The sequence below is a fragment of the Drosophila ananassae genome, chromosome 3L (assembly GCF_017639315.1).
Source record: "Drosophila ananassae strain 14024-0371.13 chromosome 3L, ASM1763931v2, whole genome shotgun sequence".
In the NCBI taxonomy this organism is placed as follows: domain Eukaryota; kingdom Metazoa; phylum Arthropoda; class Insecta; order Diptera; family Drosophilidae; genus Drosophila; species Drosophila ananassae.
In genome coordinates this window covers 19,981,942-20,004,215 of record NC_057929.1, presented here as the reverse complement: position 1 = coordinate 20,004,215, position 22,274 = coordinate 19,981,942, and the positions used below count along the sequence as shown (strand labels likewise).

General features: G+C 38.9%; 1 protein-coding gene across 4 annotated transcripts in view; it reads left to right on the top strand.

Annotated features, from left to right (window-relative positions):
- The window catches only part of LOC26514407 (transcription-associated protein 1), a 185,419-nt gene that overhangs the window by 114,711 nt on the left and 48,434 nt on the right, over positions 1-22,274 (top strand). For all 4 annotated transcript variants that reach the window (XM_044715309.1, XM_032455637.2, XM_032455638.2 and 1 more), the window contains 3 exons: positions 10,167-10,462; positions 11,430-13,016; positions 13,073-13,343. In XM_044715309.1, coding sequence (XP_044571244.1) covers positions 10,167-10,462; positions 11,430-13,016; positions 13,073-13,343 — 2,154 coding nt within the window. The remainder of the gene's footprint in view (positions 1-10,166; positions 10,463-11,429; positions 13,017-13,072; positions 13,344-22,274) is intronic.

Here is a 22,274-nt window from a genome sequence, read left to right as displayed (position 1 = left end):
ATGCCCTTTCAAAATCAGTTGTCAGTATGGTTACATGATTTTTGGTAGAAGGTGCGTCAGATGCATAATGGTGAAGATGCCGAAGGGAATCAACAGTGATATACTGTCGTCTATCAGTGGAGACTGATAAGTTTATATTTTGTAATAAACCTTATTAGCCTTTTGACTAACATTTTTCTAGGGCCTTGCTTAGACAGGGGATTAATCGATTCTTAAAGATGTTATTTCCTGCGATGGGTTATTATGTTTTAGAATTGGGATAATGGCGGATTTCCCATGGGGTTAGGTAAATGTTCGCCTCGGGCGGGTGTGTTAAAAATTTCCAATGGGCGGAACTTAGCTTCAGACGTAGTTTTAGAATTGGGTATAAAATTCGATCATTATGGGAGTATTTCCTTTTGTATACTAAAGTGCGTATTCAAGCTCACTAAGGGAGAAGTAGGAGTCAAGATCTGTAGCGGAAATGGATAGGTTAGTAGGAGTGTATTCCTAAGACGGATTTCTTCCCAGGTTGCTAGAGGTTTTCTATTTGATGTGAATTTTTCAAAGGATTCACGTTTTGATATTTATACCCTTGCAGGTATAATTAATTTTGATCAAAAGTATGCAACGCAGTGAAGGACACATCTCCGACCCTATAAAGATTCTTGATCGGGATCTCCTCCTGAGTCGATATAAGCATTTTTGTTTATTCATGCGTATGTTTCTATGCAATCTAGACTCTCAAATTTAACGCTAACGACTTAAAACTTTGCACACATCCTTCTTTTTGTTGAGTCGGAATGGCCTGGATTGGTCGACTATATCATATAGCTGCCATATAATTGCTTGATCGGAAATGCCATAACTTTTGCTTTTTTTTACCCTTGCAGAGGGTATTATTATTTTGGTCAGTTTGCAATGCAGTGAAGGAGACATCTCTGACCCTATAAAGTATATATATTCTTGATCAGGATCACCTTCTGAGTCGATATAAGCATGTCCGTCTGTCTGTCTGTTTCTACGCAAACTAGTCTCTCAGTCTTAAAGCTATCGAGTTTAAACTTTGCACACACCCTTCTTTCCTTTGCAGGTAGTATATAAGTCGGAACGGCCAGGATCGGTCGACTATATCTTATAGCTGCCCGAAGTTAGCTTTCCTTTCTTGTTTTAAGTTAGAAAAATGGGACTTGGTACAGATTCTATTTTGGGCAACCTTATCCGATTAGCTGTCATACGACTGGTTGATCGAAATTGGCATAAGTTTGTTTTTTTTAAAGATGCTTGAAATTCTCATAATGATCGGCCAATTATATACGATCCGATATATATATAATAATATAAGCTAGTACCTAACTGCAAGGGTATATAAAATTCGGCTCTACCCAGAGTTAGCTTTCCTTTAGTACTTAAATAATGGATTAGCTTTGTAGGAAATCAGCGCAGCAGTGCTCCGACTTTGTTTGTAAGAATGCCAAAGGGATTGCTTTTTATGTCTCAGGTTTTGAAGCGTTTGGTTCCACCATGAAACAATACGCTGAATCAGATATGTTCTGGTTTGGGGGAAGCTGTGAATGAATGCCTGTAATAGTGGGATAGTGATCACTAACAGAGAGTCTTGAATTGATTCAGAGTCTTTAACATTAGCCGTGAAGGAGTTATGGGTGGAGTGATGTGAAGTTGAGCTATCACTAAGGATATATAGAAGATCTGTTTATGACTTCTTCAATTTGATACCCTCTAGAGTTATTTAAGGGTTACCCCCACATTGGACTCCATGCATGAAAATTGTCCAACATATAAGATGGGTTTGCTGTTTAAAGGTTATCGTTGACTGGTACGGATTGGGATGGGGGAAGCATTAAAATTACAGACATTGGATTGTGTTAGTATTTCAATACCAAGAGAGCAGGTATTGCTAATTATTGGGATTGGCATGTGTGAAATGCCTTTGCGAACAAGTATGCCAATTTAAGGCATAGGTATTAAGCACAATAGGTGCTTGGCATAGGTATTAGAGATAAAATTATAGAAATATTCAATAAATTGCTTTGGGGAAGCAATAATTGTCTGGCTGGAAATAATATGAGTTTCCTGCAGGCAAATAATATCCGGGTCGGTATCGTTTATCAATAGTTGTAGTTTGTGGTAACTGTAAAAAAAAAACATTCATGTTCCATTGTAGACTTGTAATAGACGTAAATGGGAAGAGAAAGTGGAAAAAAAATATATAACGTCTAGTGGGGATACTAAGGTAGTTAAGGATTGACGAAACTTTTGGTTGTAAAGTATTGGAGTTAGTTGTTAGAGAGGTTGGTTTGTTTTGAATAGAAGAGGTTGGGTTGTTAGATTCATGTTCAGAATGTATTTGTTTTAAAAGTTCAAGTATTATCAAATCTTCTCAAACTATTGCATAAAAGCCACCTGATTATCCCCAAAACTTGGATAGTGTTAACACACTAGCGCAAGAATTCACTAAAACCTGCCACAATTCCCTCAAAAAAGCATGCCCAAGAACAAATCAAAAAAAGCGAAATAGAGCCACAGAGCTAGCGACCCTCCAGACGGCAAGCAGAGCCCTGTTCAATAGGGCAAAAGCCGGAAACGAGGAGACACTTTGTACCGAATACAAGGTCTCTTTGGCCTTATATAAAAAGTCCATCCGCAAAGCAAAGCGCTCCTCATGGAACTCCGTCTGCTCAGACATCGAAATTACAGCCTAAGCTGCAAGGCTTAGGAGAATTCTATTCCAATCAGCTATCTCAAAAATGAAGACGGCACTTGGACCAAGACTAGTGAAGGATCTCTAGCCAAACTGCTAGAAACCCACTTTCCAGGTTGCACCCCGGAAGCGGACGCGCCCAATACAAAAGCCCCTCCCACAAACTTCAAACTAGACATTGACCAGAAAACTCTAAACTGGGTAATACACAGTTTCAAGCCCTATAAATCGGCAGGTCCCGACGAGATAATACCAGCACAAATCCAACAAGCAGGAGACATTGCCACCAACTGGCTCCTTAAAAGCTAGCTCCCCTAGCCAGAATCCCACGAATCATCTTCATACCTAAAGCGGGCAAACTATTATATTACACACGACCCCCACAGATTTCAGACCTATCAGTCTCTCATCCTTCCTGCTTAAGAGGCTAGTAGAGTCATAGGCCTATACCAAGATCAACTCTTAACCCAGCATGCGTACAAAAAGGGTAAATCCACCGAGACTGCCATCCACGCGCTCATTTACAAAGTAGAGAAAGTATTTTCTCAAAAGGAATACGCCCTGGTAGCCTTTCTGAACATAGAAGGAGCTTTCAACAACCTTCTCCCGAACACCATAACGAGCACCCTGAGGACTCTTGGGGTAGATGATATGGTGGGACTCATTGACCAGCTGCTTACCTGTAGACAGAGTTGCAAACAGACCTAGTTCGGTTCAGCAGTAAATACAAACCCTAGTCAGACCCATAAATAGTCCCCTAAGTAGACGCCTAAATATTCAGACCTTTACTACTGTACGGAGTGCTGGTATGGTGGCCAGCCCTCAAAAAGAAAAATCTTCTTAAGAAGCTGGAAAAAATCCAGCGTGTAGCAGCACTATGTATCAGCGGTGAACTACGATCCACCCCGAATGAAGGCCTAAATGCCATACTCAACGTACCAAATCCAGGACTAGCTAGTATTGAATAAGATAAAGTAGGAGCTATCAAGCTAAGGGAAACTCAGCAATGGAGCCACCTTTACAAGGGCCACTCCACCATTCTACTAAATGACCCACTCATTCCCAGCAGTACAGACTACTGTACTCCGGGAGATCAAATCCCAGGCCCAGAGAACGCTCTAATCTTCTGTACTGATGGCTAAAAACTAAACAATGAAGTAGTTGGAGCGATGTACTCCGAACAACTAGGCATTAAAGCCTCTCTCTTTCACTGCATCATATGGGCAGCGTAAGGGGAGCACTAAAATACCTAAACACACATAGCTTCACACTAAGAGGAGTCAATAATGCCGCAGCTGCAGGGACGAATAAGAAGAAACTGTCGAGAATCTTCTATGCCATTCTCCAGCCCTACTGTAGTGTTACCAGTAGGTATTGGATCAGTTGAGTGACATCCAGTTCTATGGCTCTTATGGTTTATGCCATAAAGAACTGGATGCCACGTAGAGTTAAAATACGACTTGTTCGGTTCTATGTCTTTATTTGAATGAATATTCTTCTTACGCTAAGGCTTGCTAGCTGCCTTCTCCGCGGATAAAGGGAACTTCGGATCCGGCCTACGGTATCACAAGGGACCGAATGCGGTCTAAGTGTGGTGGTCGCCTCCTCAGGAGGATTGATTTGTTTGATATGGGCTTGTGGTGATAGGGGACTATGGAATGGGAGGGACTATGGAAGGGGAACGAGAGTAATTCGTGGCTTCTTGGGAGCCGGTTTTAGGGGGAGGGGGAGTTTTCGCAATGCTTGGCTGTGTGCACGAGCAATTGGCAAGCTTCTATCTCATGGGGTTTTGTGTGTACTGGCGAGAGCAATGTCATATACGTGTGCAGCTCCCAGCATAGGCAAGGCAATTACAAGAAAAATTTTGCGTAGTTTAACAACACTTAACATAGTTTCAACACTTTTCTGCCTAGTGCGAAGGCATTTTGTTTTTGGATTACGGAAATCTTTTCACTGCACTGAAATCAATCACATGTCGTCAGTTTACATATTGCTAAAAAGCTAAATTCATTTTCAGATGGGAATTTTTTTAAAACAGTTTTCCAAAATGTTTAATTCAGCTATATATTTACAAAATTATGTATTTCATTGTTTAAAATCAGGAATGATTTATTTAATATTGATTTTAAAAGTATAATAATTTGGATGATAACTTACACCAGTATTCCGGCAGGCAATGTGCCTCTGGGTGGGCTCACACAGACTGGGATCACACCAGCTGAAGTCCTTGGCCAGGACCAACTGCACCATCAGCTGGAAAATGGCCACGCAGGCAGTCCAGGAAATGACCATCGAAGACATGATATCTTTTTCACTTTCAAAAATTAATAACTTTAAGGAGATCCCTTTGTCTATCACTTTTTAGTCGGCACTTTCAATCGATTCTTAGCCAATAGTCGTGGCGGTTTTTATTGAATGTTTCCGCTTGAATGATCACTAAACCGAGATCGGGAGCTGCGACTAAGACCCGGGGACTGGAACTGGGACCCGGACTGGGACTAAAATAAGAGAGCTTGTGCGGCAACCGACTTTTTATATACCAATGTATATGTCTCTCCGGCCAAGTTCTATTGCCAAGACCAGCCGGGTTAAGACAAGCCTTTCTAACACGTTTAGAAACGAAACGAAACGAATCGAAATGGCCAAGAACAAGTTTGCACAAAATAATGATAATAAATATAAATATTAATTTGAGGGCCAGCCGGCGAACAGCGGAGGATGAGCTGTCTTTTCATCCCGCTCTTGCTTAAGTTTCTAATTCTAATTCTATTTCTAATTCTTCGTGATTCCCAGATTGGGCAAAAAAATTAGAAGAGTTTGTTGTGCTAGTGGAGAGAGTGGCGGAGGTTCATTGTCGCCACGAGCTGGAGAAGCTATCGATCGATCTATGTGGACAACAGATCGGTTGACAGGCCATAAAATGTGCGCGTTTGATGTTAATGCGCTCGTTAAGAACTCCCTGCTACAAACCTACATAACTAAGCATATAAAAAAATATATACAGTTGCGAAAAAAAAAATAGCACCACTACATCACACTTCGATTGGGCTTTAAAAAAAATAGTAATAATGTTACCAATTTATTCAAATAAAACTTTTTTATGTAGAATGATATTCTTACTAAACAAAAAAAGAGTTATAGTTACTCAAATTCTTGTTTTAATATTTTTTTTTAATATTTTACTAAAAAAGATCGCAAAAGAAACGAAAATAAAAATAGCACCACTTTCCATCTCTAAAGAATTCACAAAGAAATGGTAACATTTCAGCGACTTAAAGCACGTGTTTTACAAATTTGTCTTCAATTTAATTATTTCAATTAAAAAAAAAAATTCAAATGGGTCGTGGAAAACACTGCACGGATGAAAAGCGTGACCTGATCAAAAAGTTGATCAAGGATGGAAAATCCTTTCGAGAAGTGGGTCGACTTGTTGGATGTTCAAATAAAATGATAAGGAACGCCATAACCTATAAGAAAAACCAGGAAACACGCGGTAGGAAGCCTTCTATGACCCCTCTAGAGGTCAAAAGGTTGGTTCGCCATAGCAAAAGGGAACCTTTCAAGCCTGCTACAGATCTAAAAAAGGACCTGAATATTGCTGCAACGGATCAAACAGTGCGCACATATCTCAGGCAACATAATCTGAAAGCCTGCAGCCCAAGAAAAGTCCCACTTTTAAATGCCAGGCATATTGCTAACCGTATTAAGTTTGCTAAGGAGCATAAAAATTGGACCCCCCAGCAATGGAGGAATATTTTATGGTCCGATGAGAGCAAGGTGGTCATGTATGGTGGTAAAGGATCCCGATCGTATGTCAGACGTCCGAAGAATTCAGAATACAAGCCCCAGTACACCACAAAGACTATAAAGCATGGAGGATGCTGCGTCATGGTATGGGCGTGCTTTTCATATAATGGAGTAGGTCCTATACACTGGATAAAATCTATAATGGATCAACACGTCTATGTGGATATTTTGCAATCTGTAATGTTACCCTTCGCAGAAGATGATATGCCTCTTATTTGGGTCTTCCAGCAGGATAATGACCCAAAACACACAAGCAAAAAGGCAAAGGAGTGGTTCCTCAACAATGCTGTACAAGTTTTGGAGTGGCCTGCGCAGTCGCCGGATCTAAATCCAATTGAAAATCTGTGGTCCGACGTTAAGAAGGCAGTTGCTGATAGCAAACCAACGACTATCGATTGCCTTTGGGGTGTTATTAAGGAGTCCTGGACTAATATACCCAAAAAACGCTGCCAGGACTTAGTAGATTCAATGCCAAGACGTTGTGCAGCTGTTTTAGCCAACAAAGGATGCGCTACCAAATACTAATCAACGCATATAGATATATTTTTAATATATCAATATTGTTTACTAATGAATCTCTAACGAATTAGTCATTATTAGCATTTAAAATCCATTTTTGAAAAGTGGTGCTATTATTTTTTTCGTTTAATTTTATAGACTTTAATAAATTTTGTTAAATAACTTAAGAACATCTAAAAAACTTATGTTTTTTCGTTAATTTCTATTATCTTGAGGGTCTTCGATTTTGAAAAAAGTATAAATCGATTTCCTAAAGTTAAAAATATGATTATGATGGCAATTGAAAAATTTTGTCTGGTGGTGGTGCTATTTTTTTTTTCACAGCTGTAATACCGTCTGGGCCCGGAGATTTGAAGGGTTTAAAGCTTTCTATTGCGCACTTAAGATTTCTGTCACTAAGTAGGTAGTTGAGTAGGCCCTGATGGCCCTGGCTACGCATCACCTGGGTTGTTTCTTCCGATGAGCAACCCCGGAAGTGTACGTTGATAAGGGTCTCCAGGGATTGCTGGCTTGAGGTCGTCCACCGCCCATCCGTGTTCTTAATATAACCTACGATGGGGGCTGTAGTAGAGAGAATCTTTCTTAGGCGGGCGGCCTCTGATGTCTCCTTGATGTTGGTGCAGAAATTGGTCCAGGCAACCCTCTTTACCTTTTGCAATTCCTTGTTATAATGCCTGAGTTCAGCTTTATAGGCCTCCCACGCCTCGTCTGTGTTGGTACGGTGCGCGTGGTTAAAGGCCCTACGTGCATTTTTCTTGAAGGGGGCTAACGACGAGGTCCTTCATGGAGGCTTCTTCGATCTGCTGCTACCTATTCTTTTCTTGGGGCAGGCCCTGTGGTATGCTTTTGCGCTCGTCGCAGTAAGCTTATCTACCATGGCGTTGAGCCCCTCGTAAGTCTCGATAATCTCTGAAGGTGGTTCACCTAAGGATCTATCTAGTATCTTTTTATAGAGCTCCCAGTTTGCCTTTCCAGGATTTCGAACTGCTTGCTTGGTGAAGTTTTCAAAATTTACGGCTCAATATAGCGGTGGTCTGAAAAGGAGTGTTTGTCTAGGACTCTGCAGCTGGTGATTGCATCAGCCAGGGAGTGCGAGAAGATGTGTAGGTTGCTCTTAAAGGATTATTTTTAAAAGCCCATCCTTTAATGTGGGGAGGATGGGTTAATCAGCCACAAACCTGGTGTCCGTGCCACATCTGGTGCCACATCCGTGCCACATCTGGTGTCCCTCAAGGAAGCCATCTTGGCCCATTACTATTCACTCTTTTTATAAATGACTTGCCCCCATCCATAACGAACGCGCTGGTACTAATGTACGCAGACGATGTTAAGCTTTGTCTGCAATATAAGTTCCCGTCTGCCCAAAACAGACTCCAGTCGGATCTTGACAATTTTCAAAAATGGTCCTTAGCTAATGACTTAGTACTTAACGGATCAAAATGCAAACTTATGTCTTTTTATCGTACTAGTCCTCACCAGGCTTCGTACAATCTCTCTGGGATTGCCTTAGAAAAATTAACTCAGGTTAATGATCTTGGTGTCCTCTTAGACATAAAACTTAAATTTTCCGACCATATTTCTTAAATGGTTAATAAGGCTAAAGGTGTTGTCGGTTTTATTAAAAGATGGGCAAAGGAATTTAACGACCCTTACATTACTAAAAGCTTATTTATATCCTTGGTCCGCCCGATACTGGAGTACGGTTCATGTGTCTGGTGTCCCCAATACGGTGTTCATCAAGACCGCATAGAATCCGTACAAAAAAACTTCTTATTATTTGCTCTTAGGGGACTTAACTGGGACGCAAATCTTCACCTACCTTCGTATAATAGTAGACTCCTACTAATAAACTTACCCTCCTTAAAAAACCGTAGAACAATGCTAGGTGTCGTTTTCCTACACAATTTTATTAATGGTGATGTAGATAGCCAGCACTTACTAACACGCTTACAGTTTAACGTTCCGAATAGAAGGACCAGAAACTTTAGTCCTTTATTCTTAAGCCATTGTAGATCGACATATGCACAGCATGATCCCATTAGGATTTTATGTTCGAACTACAATGGTCTGTATAATATTATTTCTCTTTCCTCCCAGTCAAATTTGAAAACCTCCATTTTAAATTACCTACAAGAACATACTAATTCTTCCTCGTTTTCTTTATAATCCTTCTATTTAAACTTATATACTATACTCATTATACTAACTCGAATTTATTCCCGCGATTCGAGCCGTACGTTATGCGGCAGGCGCCCCTCGGTCGGTTGGGCGGGAGGTGGGCTGTACGTATGCAGTGGGAACCGCGCGAAAAAAAAAAAAAAACAAAACATTTTCAAATGCATGCCAGGCGCATTAAAAGTGTCATTAAAGCTAGGGGTCTTTAGACAACGTACTAATATTTGGGATCAACCATGAAAAAGCACAAACGTGCAAAAGTGGTATCCACTGACCTTTTTTAAATAAAAAATAATATAAAATATAAACAACTTTTTATTTGAATATTTTTTTTTTTATGTGTAAGAAGAAATGAATAGATTACTGGCAAAATAATACATTTTTTTTAAATTTGAATAAGTTTGTATTAAAATTTTAATACATTTTTTCACTTTTATAACAACTCAGAAGTGACAAACATTTATCCACATGTGCTTGCCACGTATCTTATCTTTTGCTTTCTGCTGCTTCTCATACCTCCTGCAATTTTTAACTTAACTACCTTTCTCTGAAAAAAATTTTTTAATCCATTAAGGTCCACATGGTAACAAATGGTCAAATTTCACTTTTGACCAAAGTTATAATACTCTCTGGAAGGGTATAAAAACACCAAATTTGTGTCAGTTCAGTTATATGACCGCTATAGGACATAGTCGGCTTTAGGAAATACATTTATTTTTTACAGGGTTGGAGATGTATCGTTCACTGCCTTGCATTCCTTTGTCCAATATTATAATACAATACAATATTATAATTATACAATAATATAAGTTGATATATCCTTGCAGTCAAGTTAGGTAGGTTCAGGTTAGATACATATATGTACATTGGAAACATATTTATAATAATAAATAAATTGGAAAAAACATAAAGTATTGGTGAAACGCGAATAATAAAATATTTTTTTTAAATATTTGTTTTTCAGATTTGACAAACACCTATCACAAACTGTTTTTCCATGAACTGCTCACATTGAGTGAAGCTGAAGATGCCACTTTGGCAAAGTTGGACTGCTACAAAAACGTTACAAGTCTTATTCCTCTTAGGACCAGCGCGTTGCGTGCTCTAGCAGCTTGTCACTATATAAGTGATATAGGATACAAAGAAAAAATTATAAACATAATTTTTAAAGTTATGGAAAATGATAAATCAGAACTTCAGGAAACAGCGTACCTTTGTATGAAACAGTTTATTTCTGGTGTTACACTTGAAAAAGAAAAGGTAAAGTATTTGTTAAACTATTGCAAAATTAATGAAATTACTATGGAAGTACCTTTTTCTTCCTGCTATAATAATTGACCAATAATTACAGTGACCCAAACAACACAGGCCAACAGCAGAAAATCTCCACGCATAATTTTAGTTTCTCCATAACCTTTGGTCTGCCCTGAACAAAAGTCCGGAAAAGAAACAGATTAAAGATAGTTACGGTTTTACAATCTTCTTAGATGCATCGCGGAAAATTATAGTGATAAAAGTGCTTTGGTTTCTGGTAGTTTTGGTTACCGGTGCCTGAAGGTTCGAGGCGAGTGAATTTATAAGTGGATTTAAAGCAAAATTGGATATGTGGGCCTGTGTAATTTTCTACCTGTTTTAGCATAGAACCCCAAATTCTAAATATAGTTTTTTTAACGGTTCTATGACCCGGGGGAGCTTACGACCGAGAGGTTAAGTAGTAATTAAGTAGTAATGTTGATTATGTTAACTCGATCGAACGCTTGTCGCTCGCTCGATCGAACGCTTGTCGGTTTTGTCATATAATATATACAATTCAAAAAACGCCTTGAATAACGTCGGAACGCCTTAAAGGGCTATATTTTTTTCCTTCCTCAAAAATAGTTTAGCTATCATAAATAGGATAAGGTAAAAACATTTTTTTCACCTTTATTGAAATTAGTGTGGGAGAAATAATTGTTGCTAGTGTGTGAAGACACTAAATATAGCCAAAGAATTAAAAATTTTCTGTGTGCGTTCAATCTGAATGAGTGATATACCAAATGACATTTATTGTTTTCATTATGGATTTTGTTTTTATCTCTTTAGGCGACACGAGTGCTATGTTAATAATGTATGTACATACCTTTAAAGATAATTTCGTATTTTATCAGCTAAAAAATGTCCCCCGGCAGAAGATTTGTTACTTGAGATGCAGTACATAAGTAATTTAAGTTTATTGTTTTATTTTCAGATTCAATCTGCGATGCGACCACTTCTACTAAAACTAGGTGACCACAGAAATTTATCAATACCGGCAATAAAGCGGTTATCCTATTTTACGCAACTGTTCCCTCATATGTTTAATGAAAAACTTAGTGAGCAAATTTTACAACATTGTACCAAAATTATAGAAATATTTCTTGGAGACTACAAGAGCTCAAATTCGATTATTAATTTTTTTTCATCGTCGAGAGGTGGAGAATATGAGCAAAAAATTGTAACCCTAATCGAAATGTTTTGTCATATATCGGTATCACCAAAATATATTGAAAAGTTGTGTCAGCTCGTTTTAAAAACAGAATACGTTTTAATGATTGAAGCATCAAGTCCATATCGAGGAGCGCTGATTAAATTTCTTCTAAGGTTTCCTGCGGAAACTGTGGATTTATTTTTGACGGAATCCATTATAACAGATGCTCAATGGAATAGATTTTTTATATTCACCTTAAAGCACGAAAATGGAACGTCATTTCGAACGGTTATAAAAAATAATAAGTATAATATATTATTGAGTTATTTAAAATGCAGTTTGGAAATTCAAAAACCTCACAAATATGAACTACAACACCAATGTGTTTTAATTATTTTTACTTTAATGGAATTGGATGATCAGTGGATTCCAACGCGACAAGACATCGTAGATGTTTTAAAAACAACGTGGCAAAGCCATTTGTCCTCCACATGCGTTGACAACGTAGTTTGTGATTTATGGCATTTAATTGGAAAAATTCTTTTGCTATATTTTTCAAACAATACAAATGAAATTGATTTGCTATTTCAATTATTAAGGGCACTTTGTTTTCGATTTATACCTGATGTTCATTTCTTAAGAGATTTTTTACAAAACACAGTTGCTCAAAGCTATACAGTTAGCTGGAAACGAAATGCATTTTTCCACTTTGTTGAAAATTTTAATAATAATACAATCTCAGAAGAGTTAAAAGCAAAAATTATTACATCTGTAATAATTCCTTGTTTTACAGTAAGTTTTGATAAAGGTGAGGGAAATAAACTAATTGGCGCCCCTCCAACACCATATCAGGAAGATGAGAAAAATATTGTTTCTGTTTTTATTAATAAAGTATTTGACCCGGACAAACAATATGAGGATTCTGTTAGAATTGCTCTCCTACAACTGGCATGTTTATTGGTAGAGCGTGCCTCCCAGCATATACATGATGGAGATGCTAATAATAAAAGGCAAGGTAATAAGCTTAGACGATTGATGACCTTTGCTTGGCCTTGCCTACTAAGTAAAAACTCGGTTGACCCAACAGCAAGATATCATGGACACCTATTGCTTGCTCATATAATTGCTCGATTAGCAATTCATAAAAAGATCGTGTTGCAAGTATTTCATTCCTTGCTAAAAGGTCATGCTTTAGAGGCCCGGGCTATAGTCAAACAAGCTTTAGATGTTTTAACTCCAGCAATGCCCTTACGAATGGAAGACGGAAATACTATGCTGACACATTGGACCAAAAAAATTATAGTGGAAGAAGGTCATGCCATGCAACAATTATTTCATATTCTGCAACTTATAATACGTCATTATAAAGTAGGTGTTAGGTTTTTCTTGCTATAACAATATTAATAGCCTTAATTTATTTGTAGGTATATTTTCCTGTCAGACATCAACTGGTGCAACATTTGATTAATTATATGCAGCGCTTAGGATTCCCTCCGACAGCTTCTATTGAACATAAAAAGTTAGCTGTGGACTTAGCCGAGGTAATAATCAAGTGGGAACTTCATCGAATTAAAGAAGATGAACGAGAAACGAAAGTTTTATCTGAAGAAGAAAGTTCAATTAAACGATCTGGCATTGATTTGGCTGAGCAGCGAAAAAAGTCTTCCGATAGTATTCGAGAAACTGTTCCGCAAGGCAAGTAATATATGATAATGCATTTAATGCAAAATATTTTTATACCCTTGCAGAGGGTATTATAATTTTGGTCAAAAGTGTGCAACGCAGTGAAGGAGACATCTCCGACCCTATAAAGTATATATATTCTTGATCAGGATCACCTCCTGAGTCGATATAAGCATGTCCGTCTGTCCGTCTGTCCGTCTGTCCGTCTGTCTGTCTGTCTGTCTGTCTGTCTGTCCGTCTGTCTGTCTGTCCGTCTGTCTGTCTGTTTCTACGCAAACTAGTCTCTCAGTTTTAAAGCTATCGAGTTGAAACTTTGCACACACCCTTCTTTCCTTTGCAGGTAGTACATAAGTCGGAACGGCCGGGATCGGTCGACTATATCCTATAGCTGCCATATAACTGATTGATCGGAAATGGCATAACTTCGTTGTTTTTCAAGTTAGAAGGTTGGGACTTTCTATGGATTCTTATTTGGTCCAACTTATACGATCTGCCAAATTTCATAAAGATCGGTCGACTATATCCTATAGCTGCCATATAACTGATTGATCGGAAATGGCATAACTTCGTTGTTTTTCAAGTTAGAAGGATGGGATTTTCAATGTATGCTTCTTTGGTCAAAATAATTCGATATGCCAAATTTCATAAGGATCGGCCGACTATATACGATCCGCTGTATATCTAATAATATAGATGCGTGGCGCCACCTATCGGACTGCGACTGAACTGCAAGGGTATATAAACTTCGGCTCCGCCCGAAGTTAGCTTTCCTTTCTTGTTTTTTATATTACATAAACTCGACAATATCCATATATCCAATATCCATACTTATTAACAAAAACAAATACAAATTTTATTAATTAATTTTAAAATAAATAATTAACAAACTTGAATACCAAGAATACCCTTGTCATCGACATACAAGTTTCTACTGTGGCTTATACTTTAATAATATTTTTAAGAAATATGCACTACGCAACTTAATATACCTTTTCCGAGATTATTCTAATTTTGGTCGGAGATGTCTCCTTTACTGCGTTTCACACTTATGACCAAAATTGTAATACTCTCTGCAAGAGTATTACTCTCACCCCGTTAAGTATTGACTCAGTACTATTTTTATACCCTTGCAGAGGGTATTATAATTTTGGTCAAAGTGTGAGACACCTCCGACCCTATAAAGTATATATATTTTTGAGCAGGATCACCTCCAGAGTTGATATAAGCATGTCCGTCTGTCCCTAGTCTCTTAGTTTTAAAGCCATCGAGTTAAAACTGTGCACACATTCTTCTTTTGTTTGCTGGCAGTATATAAGTCGTCCTAGCCATAACTGAACGATCGGAAATGGCACAACCTTGCTTTTAAAAAATTGATTTGATGGTGAAAATCTCATAAGAATCGGCCAAATATATACGATCCGATATACATACACTGCTGGACAAAATAATAAGTACATGCTCATAAGATTTCTTCTATGTCACGTAAATCTTTTTTGATAACCGTAACGAACCAATTCTAATTTCTTTTAGTTTTCTGGCATAATGTTGATTATAAAAATACTTAACATAAGAATAATTCGCAACAGTTCGATTGCAGTCGTCGCATGCAGACGTGTTTTTTATTGTGCTCCGGGAAAAAATATTCAATAAAATCATAAAAGTGCAGTGACTGCTCTAAGAAATCTACAATAACGCGAAAAGACGCTTTTTGCGATGAAATCGCTAATGTTTATATTGATTAATTAATTAATTAATTAATATAAAACACAACACTTAAAACTCAAACTAAATCAACCTCGACTGCAATGAGTTCAAACGACGTTCGCACACAACGTCAACGTGAGCTAGACGAGAGACGGCTCTCAGTACAAAGAAACAACGCGTACTTCTCTTTTAAAGCAACCGAAAACCATGCAAGCTCCGATCAAGCTCGGTCAATTACCCCCAACTTGACCGAATTCTTAAACGTAGAGAGCGAGAGAGCGCGTTCCTGCTCCCCCTCGATACCATCGATGTCTCTGCAGCCAAAGAGTGCAGTAACTAGCACCTCAATTTCTTTGACAACGTCAACAGTAACAACAACAACAACCGCAACTGTATCGACAGCGCGTTTAACGACGTCATCAGCTAGCAGCGCAAATAGTAATACGTCCGCGCTGCCCGAAAACCAAAACAAAAACAAAAACAATGACTATATTAAGCCGGCTGTGCAGACTGGCATGGATCGCTACATCCAAATCAAAAGGAAGCTGAGCCCCCTGAATTCCAAACGCAAAATAACCCGTGGCAATGCTAGCCTAGTAGCAAAAGAAACGCCCATTAACTCAAACCGATTTAAAATCTTGGCAGACGCCGATGAGGTTGAGGCGGTCGAATCCACTGAAGTTGGGAAAAGGAAGCCAAAACCTCCGCCTATCTATATACGCGAAAAAAGTTCCAATGTTCTTGTCAACAAAATTATTGAGCTTATTGGTAAGGATAACTTCCACATAATACCCCTGTAAAGGGCAACATTCAAGAAACAAAAGTTCAAATGAAGTCTGAAGATAACTATAGAGTATTATCAAAATATCTTACCGAGAATAAAAAGAACTTTTACACGTACCAGCTAAAAAGCAGCAAGGGCCTGCAAGTCGTACTTAAGGGCATAGAGCCCGAAGTAACGCCTGCAGAGATAAAAAAGGCGCTACAGGAGAAGGGTTTTAGCGCCAAGACAGTCTTTAATATCCTTAACAGGGATAGAAAGCCGCAGCCACTCTTTAAGGTTGAGCTTGAACCAGAAACCAAGCTCCTGAAGAAATACAAAGTGCACCCAATATACAATCTTCAGTACCTGCTGCACCGCAGAATTACAGTTGAGGAACCGCACAAACGCAATGGCCCGGTACAGTGTGCGAACTGCCAGGAATATGGCCATACAAGGTCATACTGTAAACTGCGCCCGGTGTGTGTAGTTTGCGGAGAGCTTCATGACTCCGCACACTGCCCAGCGAGCAAAGATGACAGCAACTCGAAAAAGTGTGGCAACTGCGGTGGCAATCACACTGCTAATTATAGAGGATGCCCAGTCTATAAGGAGCTGAAAAGTCGCATCCACCAGAAAGGAATAGCTGCCCGCACCCAAAATGGACAGTTCACGGCGTCCAGATCAAACCCTGAAGTCTTCTTCTCGACTGCAGCCAGATCCTCACTAGGACCCATTAACGTTGACAAAAATGTGACATACGCAAGCGCCTTAAAATCAGGACCGGCGACACCTGCCTCAAGAAGCTCATTTCTGCAATCAGCATATCAAGAACCGAACACGGCTCAGCAACATCAACCAACAGAACAGCCAAAAAGCAACTTTGAAGCTATGATATGCAGCCTACAACAAAGCCTGACGGAATTTATGTCGTTTATGCGCACAACTATGCAAGATTTAATGCGAAACCAAAATCTATTGATTCAAATGCTGGTTTCACAACAATCCAAATAATGGCTTTCCTACGGATATCTACGTGGAACGCTAACGGCGTTTCGCAACATAAACTTGAGTTAGCTCAATTCCTACTCGACAATCACATCGATGTAATGCTGCTTTCGGAAACACACCTCACAAACAAATACAATTTTCAACTACGAGGATATTCATTCTACGGAACAAATCATCCAGATGGTAAAGCACATGGTGGGACTGGAATTCTAATCAGAAGCCGCATAAAGCACCATTATCAAAACAAATTTGCTAAAAACTACCTACAGGCCACATCTATAAATATACAACTAAATACTGGCAACCAACTTACACTAGCCGCCGTGTACTGCCCCCCTCGCTTCAATATAGCTGAAGATGAGTTTATGCAGTTTTTCAACACACTTGGAGACCACTTCATAGCAGCAGGAGACTACAATGCCAAGCACACACACTGGGGATCCCGTCTCGTGACTCCAAAAGGGAAGCAGCTCTATAATGCAATTATCAAAGCCAAGAACAAGCTCGACTATGTTTCTTCTGGCACACCAACATACTGGCCGGCAGACCCAAGGAAACTACCAGATTTAATAGACTTTGCGATTACCAAAAACATCCCTAAAAATCTGATAAGCGCCAATTGCCTATCGGATCTTTCATCTGATCACTCGCCTGTCCTGTTTATTCTACTGCGACATCCAGGAACATTGGAACAACCATTAAAATTGACCTCACAGAAAACCAATTGGGTTAAGTACAGAAAATATATCAGCTCACACATTGAGCTAAGTCCTCATCTCCACGATGAAGCCAACGTAGACAGCTTTGTTAATTCACTTGAGTCTGTACTCGTCTCTGCAGCTCGAGCCTCAACATCGCAAACTATAAATACACAAAGCAACAAAAAGACAAATCTACAAATCGAACAGCTCGTCCTCGAAAAGCGAGTGGCAATTCCACAGATCGCCATCTACTAAGCAAAGCTTTAGACATGCCTCACGTCAACTTACTAAAGCCCTACAGCAAGAAGAAGCTTATGTCCACCGCCGCTATATAGAGCAATTGTCAACTTCTAGTACAAAACACTCACTATGGAGAGCTCACCCAACTCTAAGCTCACCGAAAGAAACAGTGATGCCTATTAGAAATCCCACAGGCGGCTGGGCGCGCAGCGATGCAGACAGAGCCAGCACGTTTGCCAATCACCTCAAAAATATCTTCCAACCAAATCCGGCCACTAGTGCCTTTACTCTGCCGACTTTACCATATGAGCCTCAGCTTCAACATGAACCAATCGAGTTTCGCCCAAACGAAATCGCTAACATCATCAAAAACCAACTAAATCCGAAAAAATCACCAGGCTGCGACCTCATAACTCCCAAAATGATCATTGAGCTTCCATATTGCGCCGTCTGCACTATCACCCAGCTCTTCAATGCCATCGCAAAACTTGGCCACTTTCCAGCGAGATGGAAAAAGTCAATTATAATAATGATAGCAAAGCCGGGAAAAGACCACACAATTCCCACGTCGTATAGACCTATAAGTCTACTTTCATGCTTATCTAAACTCTTTGAGAAATGCATTCTGACTCGAATAAACACATACCTAAGGATCCAGGAAGGAATCCCGTCACATCAGTTTGGGTTTCGTGAAAAGCACGGTACAATTGAGCAGGTCAACCGGATAACAGCAGAAATTCGGAATGCATTCGAAAAACGCGAGTACTGTACCGCAATATTTCTAGATGTCTCTCAAGCATTTGATAGAGTCTGGCTAGAAGGTCTAATGTACAAAATCAAGACAATGCTCCCTTGTAATACCCACAAGCTTTTAGAGTCTTACCTGTACGACAGAAAATTTGCTGTGAGGTGCAACACTGATATATCTGACGAATTCACTGTTGGAGCTGGAGTTCCTCAAGGAAGCGTACTCGGACCAACATTATATGTTCTCTACACAGCAGACATCCCGACAAGCACACGATTAACAACATCTACGTTTGCTGATGATACAGCTATTCTTAGCCGCTCAAAATGCCCGATGCAAGCAACTGCGCAGCTAGCTCTTCATCTGGTGGATGTTGAAAAATGGCTATCAGACTGGCGAATTAAAGTAAACGAACAAAAATGCAAGCACGTTACGTTCACCTTGAATAGGCAAAACTGCCCGCCCCTTACGCTAAACAACACCCTACTCCCGCAAGCAAACGAGGTAACATATCTAGGAGTACACCTCGATAGAAGACTCACATGGCGTCGGCACATAGAAGCTAAAAGAACCCACCTAAAGCTAAAAGCCAGCAGCCTTCATTGGCTTATCAACGCTCGGTCTCCCCTTTGCCTTGAATATAAAGTCCTGCTGTATAACTCGGTACTTAAACCTATATGGATGTACGGCTCCCAGTTATGGGGGAATGCCAGCAATAGCAATATTGACATAGTCCAGCGAGCTCAGTCGAAGATCTTGAGAACAATCACCGGGGCACCTTGGTACGTTCGCAACGAAAACATACATCGCGACTTAAACATTCTTCCAGTCAAAGATGTGATCGCAGAACAGAAGGAAAAGTACTTTAGCAAGCTATTGTCGCACCCTAACCACCTGGCGAGAGGTCTAACAAGGTTGAGTAACCAATCACGACTTCGTCGGAATGACCTACCCACCCAGCGACCGTCTTGAGGAACGTGCAACCAGAATGCAGTCTTAGTCTACTGTTAGTTAAATGTTAATGTTAAGATTTGAAAACTTATTGTTAGTCTCAAAATTAAGAGAAGATCCAATAAATAAAAGCAAAGTTAAAAAAAAAAAAAAAACCATTAGTTAGAAGCCGAGTTCAAAGGAAGTCTTATGATCCAGATTTAAGGCAGGACCCTGCCTTAAAGGCCAAGTGGGAAGACTCCCTAACCGGAAAATGATGAGAGCCTACCAAATTAGGAGTCTACAACTCTAGAAATCGTGGACTTGGCTTTATCTGCGCATCTGCAAATCGGGTGGCCCGACGAAGATAATTTAATAGTCGATCCTGCATGCTCCTTAATCTTCGAGGAACGATCCAGTCTTGGAGACGTAGAATTAACCACAGATGAAGTATCAGTAATTTAGCTGAAGTCTTGCCAATCCTCTTATTCCGTATATATAGAGGCAGTTGTGGTGTCTCATATCACAAAAAGTCATCCCGGCCTTAACATATATATCTTAAACTGTAAAATCGCTACTAATTTTGCGGGTGCCAAGCTGAATTGTCCGTCTGTCTGTTTCTATGTGAATTTATCTGAGAGTTCTCAAAAGTATCGACTTCAAACTTTGCACCCAACCTTCTTTCCTTTGCACGCAGTATACAAGTCGGTCGGATCGGTCGGCTATATCCTATTTCTGGTATATAACTGAGAGAATCTGGCATATACAAAAGAGAATAATACAATAATATATAAAATATAATTTATATGAATATTAGGAAATATGGAAAAAAAACCTGGATCAACCATGTTTTGGAAACGTCAAAATAGTAGAATTTTTACCTTGTCACACTGCAAATGAAACAATGGATTATTTGCGACGAAATTTTAATAAACGTCTGATGCCGAAAAAAAGGCACTATCGACTGGCCACCGAGAAATCTCTATAAGAGCAAAGTTTATGCCTTTAATCCTCAAACCCCCGACGAGCTAAAGGACCGTATCCGGGCCGAAATGAGAGCCGTACCGATCGATATGCTCGAGAGAATGATGAGAAATGCGCAAAAAGAGCAGAATTTGCCGTGGTTTTTTAAATTAGTCCAAATGAATTGTATCTATCGATATTAAATAATACCACTAACCATACAACATATAGACTTCTCATTTCATACAACGAAAATGGACGCAAAAATTTCTTGCGACAGGCCCCCGGAGGCCCCAGAGAGAATCTTACTCTCATTCTTACGCTCATTTTTACGCTCATAATCTCATTTAACTTTTTTGGTTGTTCAGTCGCAGAGAGGCGCATCATCAAGAAGGTTCTTCTGCGGTTTAACCGATCTTTATATGTATGCGTGCTCACACATTCACACACACGGTTTCATGTGTGCGTTGGATTTCGTTTTGAAACCAGCTAAAATTTTTGATTTTTGTAACTTTACAGGCATGCTACCCTAAGAAAATGGGAGTTATCATTATTATATACCTGTGAAAAAATTTTATTATATTTTATATTATATATTTTTATATATCATACTTTTTATACATATTTAGGAATACGATTAGATGGCAGCAGTAAAATGCTTCACATATATATTTACGAAATTAGGTATTTATATATTTACGAACAATTAAAAATCATTGTACTTAGATAGAAACAGGGTATCTTTCAGTCGCTTTTATTTAAAACCCAAATTTTACTGTTGTTATTTTCAAACGGATGGTTCTTGCATACCCTACTGATGCCCACGGAAACAAAAAATCAGCTGTTTTTGTTTATTCTCACTCCACAAAAATCATCTATCAGAAGGGTATGGAACACCATCCGCTGGCAGAACTACAACAACTTAAAAGCAATCGACTGAAATATACCCTGTTTCTACCTTAATATATAAATTTTAATGCATTCGTTGACATATGCATATATATACATATGAAAAACATTTTACAGCTACCACTTAATCGTATTCCATAACAAATATAAAATATAGGTTGAAATATTAATATATAAAACCTATTTTTTTCATCATTAGCGTATAATGTATATCCCAATTTTCTTAGGGTAGCATGCCTGTAAAGTTACAAAAATCAAAAATTTTAGCTGGTTTCAAAACGAAATCCAACGCACACATGAAACCGTGTGTGTGAATGTGTGAGCACGCATACATATAAAGATCGGTTAAACCGCAGAAGAACCTTCTTGATGATGCGCCTCTCTGCGACTGAACAACCAAAAAAGTTAAATGAGATTATGAGCGTAAAAATGAGCGTAAGAATGAGAGTAAGATTCTCTCTGGGGCCTCCGGGGGCCTGTCGCAAGAAATTTTTGCGTCCATTTTCGTTGTATGAAATGAGAAGTCTATATGTTGTATGGTTAGTGATAATACTAACTTAGAAATGGGCAATGAATCGGCTCCTAAAATATGACGCACCCTGTTTAATAATATTTGTAATAATACGTGATTCATGTTATGTAAATTTATGTAAAGCGACTCATTACACTTCGTCACATGCAGATGTGTATTTATTGTGCTCCGGAAAAAAAGTGTACAATAGAATCATAAAAGTGCAGTGACTGGATAAAAAAAAAACTACAATAACGGGAAAAATATTGATATTGTATTGTAAATATTGTTATTGTAAATATAAATATTGAAAAATATGAAAATATTATGCCGGCAGTGCATCCAAATAAAAAGGAAGCAGAGCCCCCTAAATTATCAACGCGAATTAACCCGTGGCAATGCTTGCCTATTTTCAATAGAAACCATGAACTCGAAGCGATTTAAAATCTTTGCAGACGCACATGAG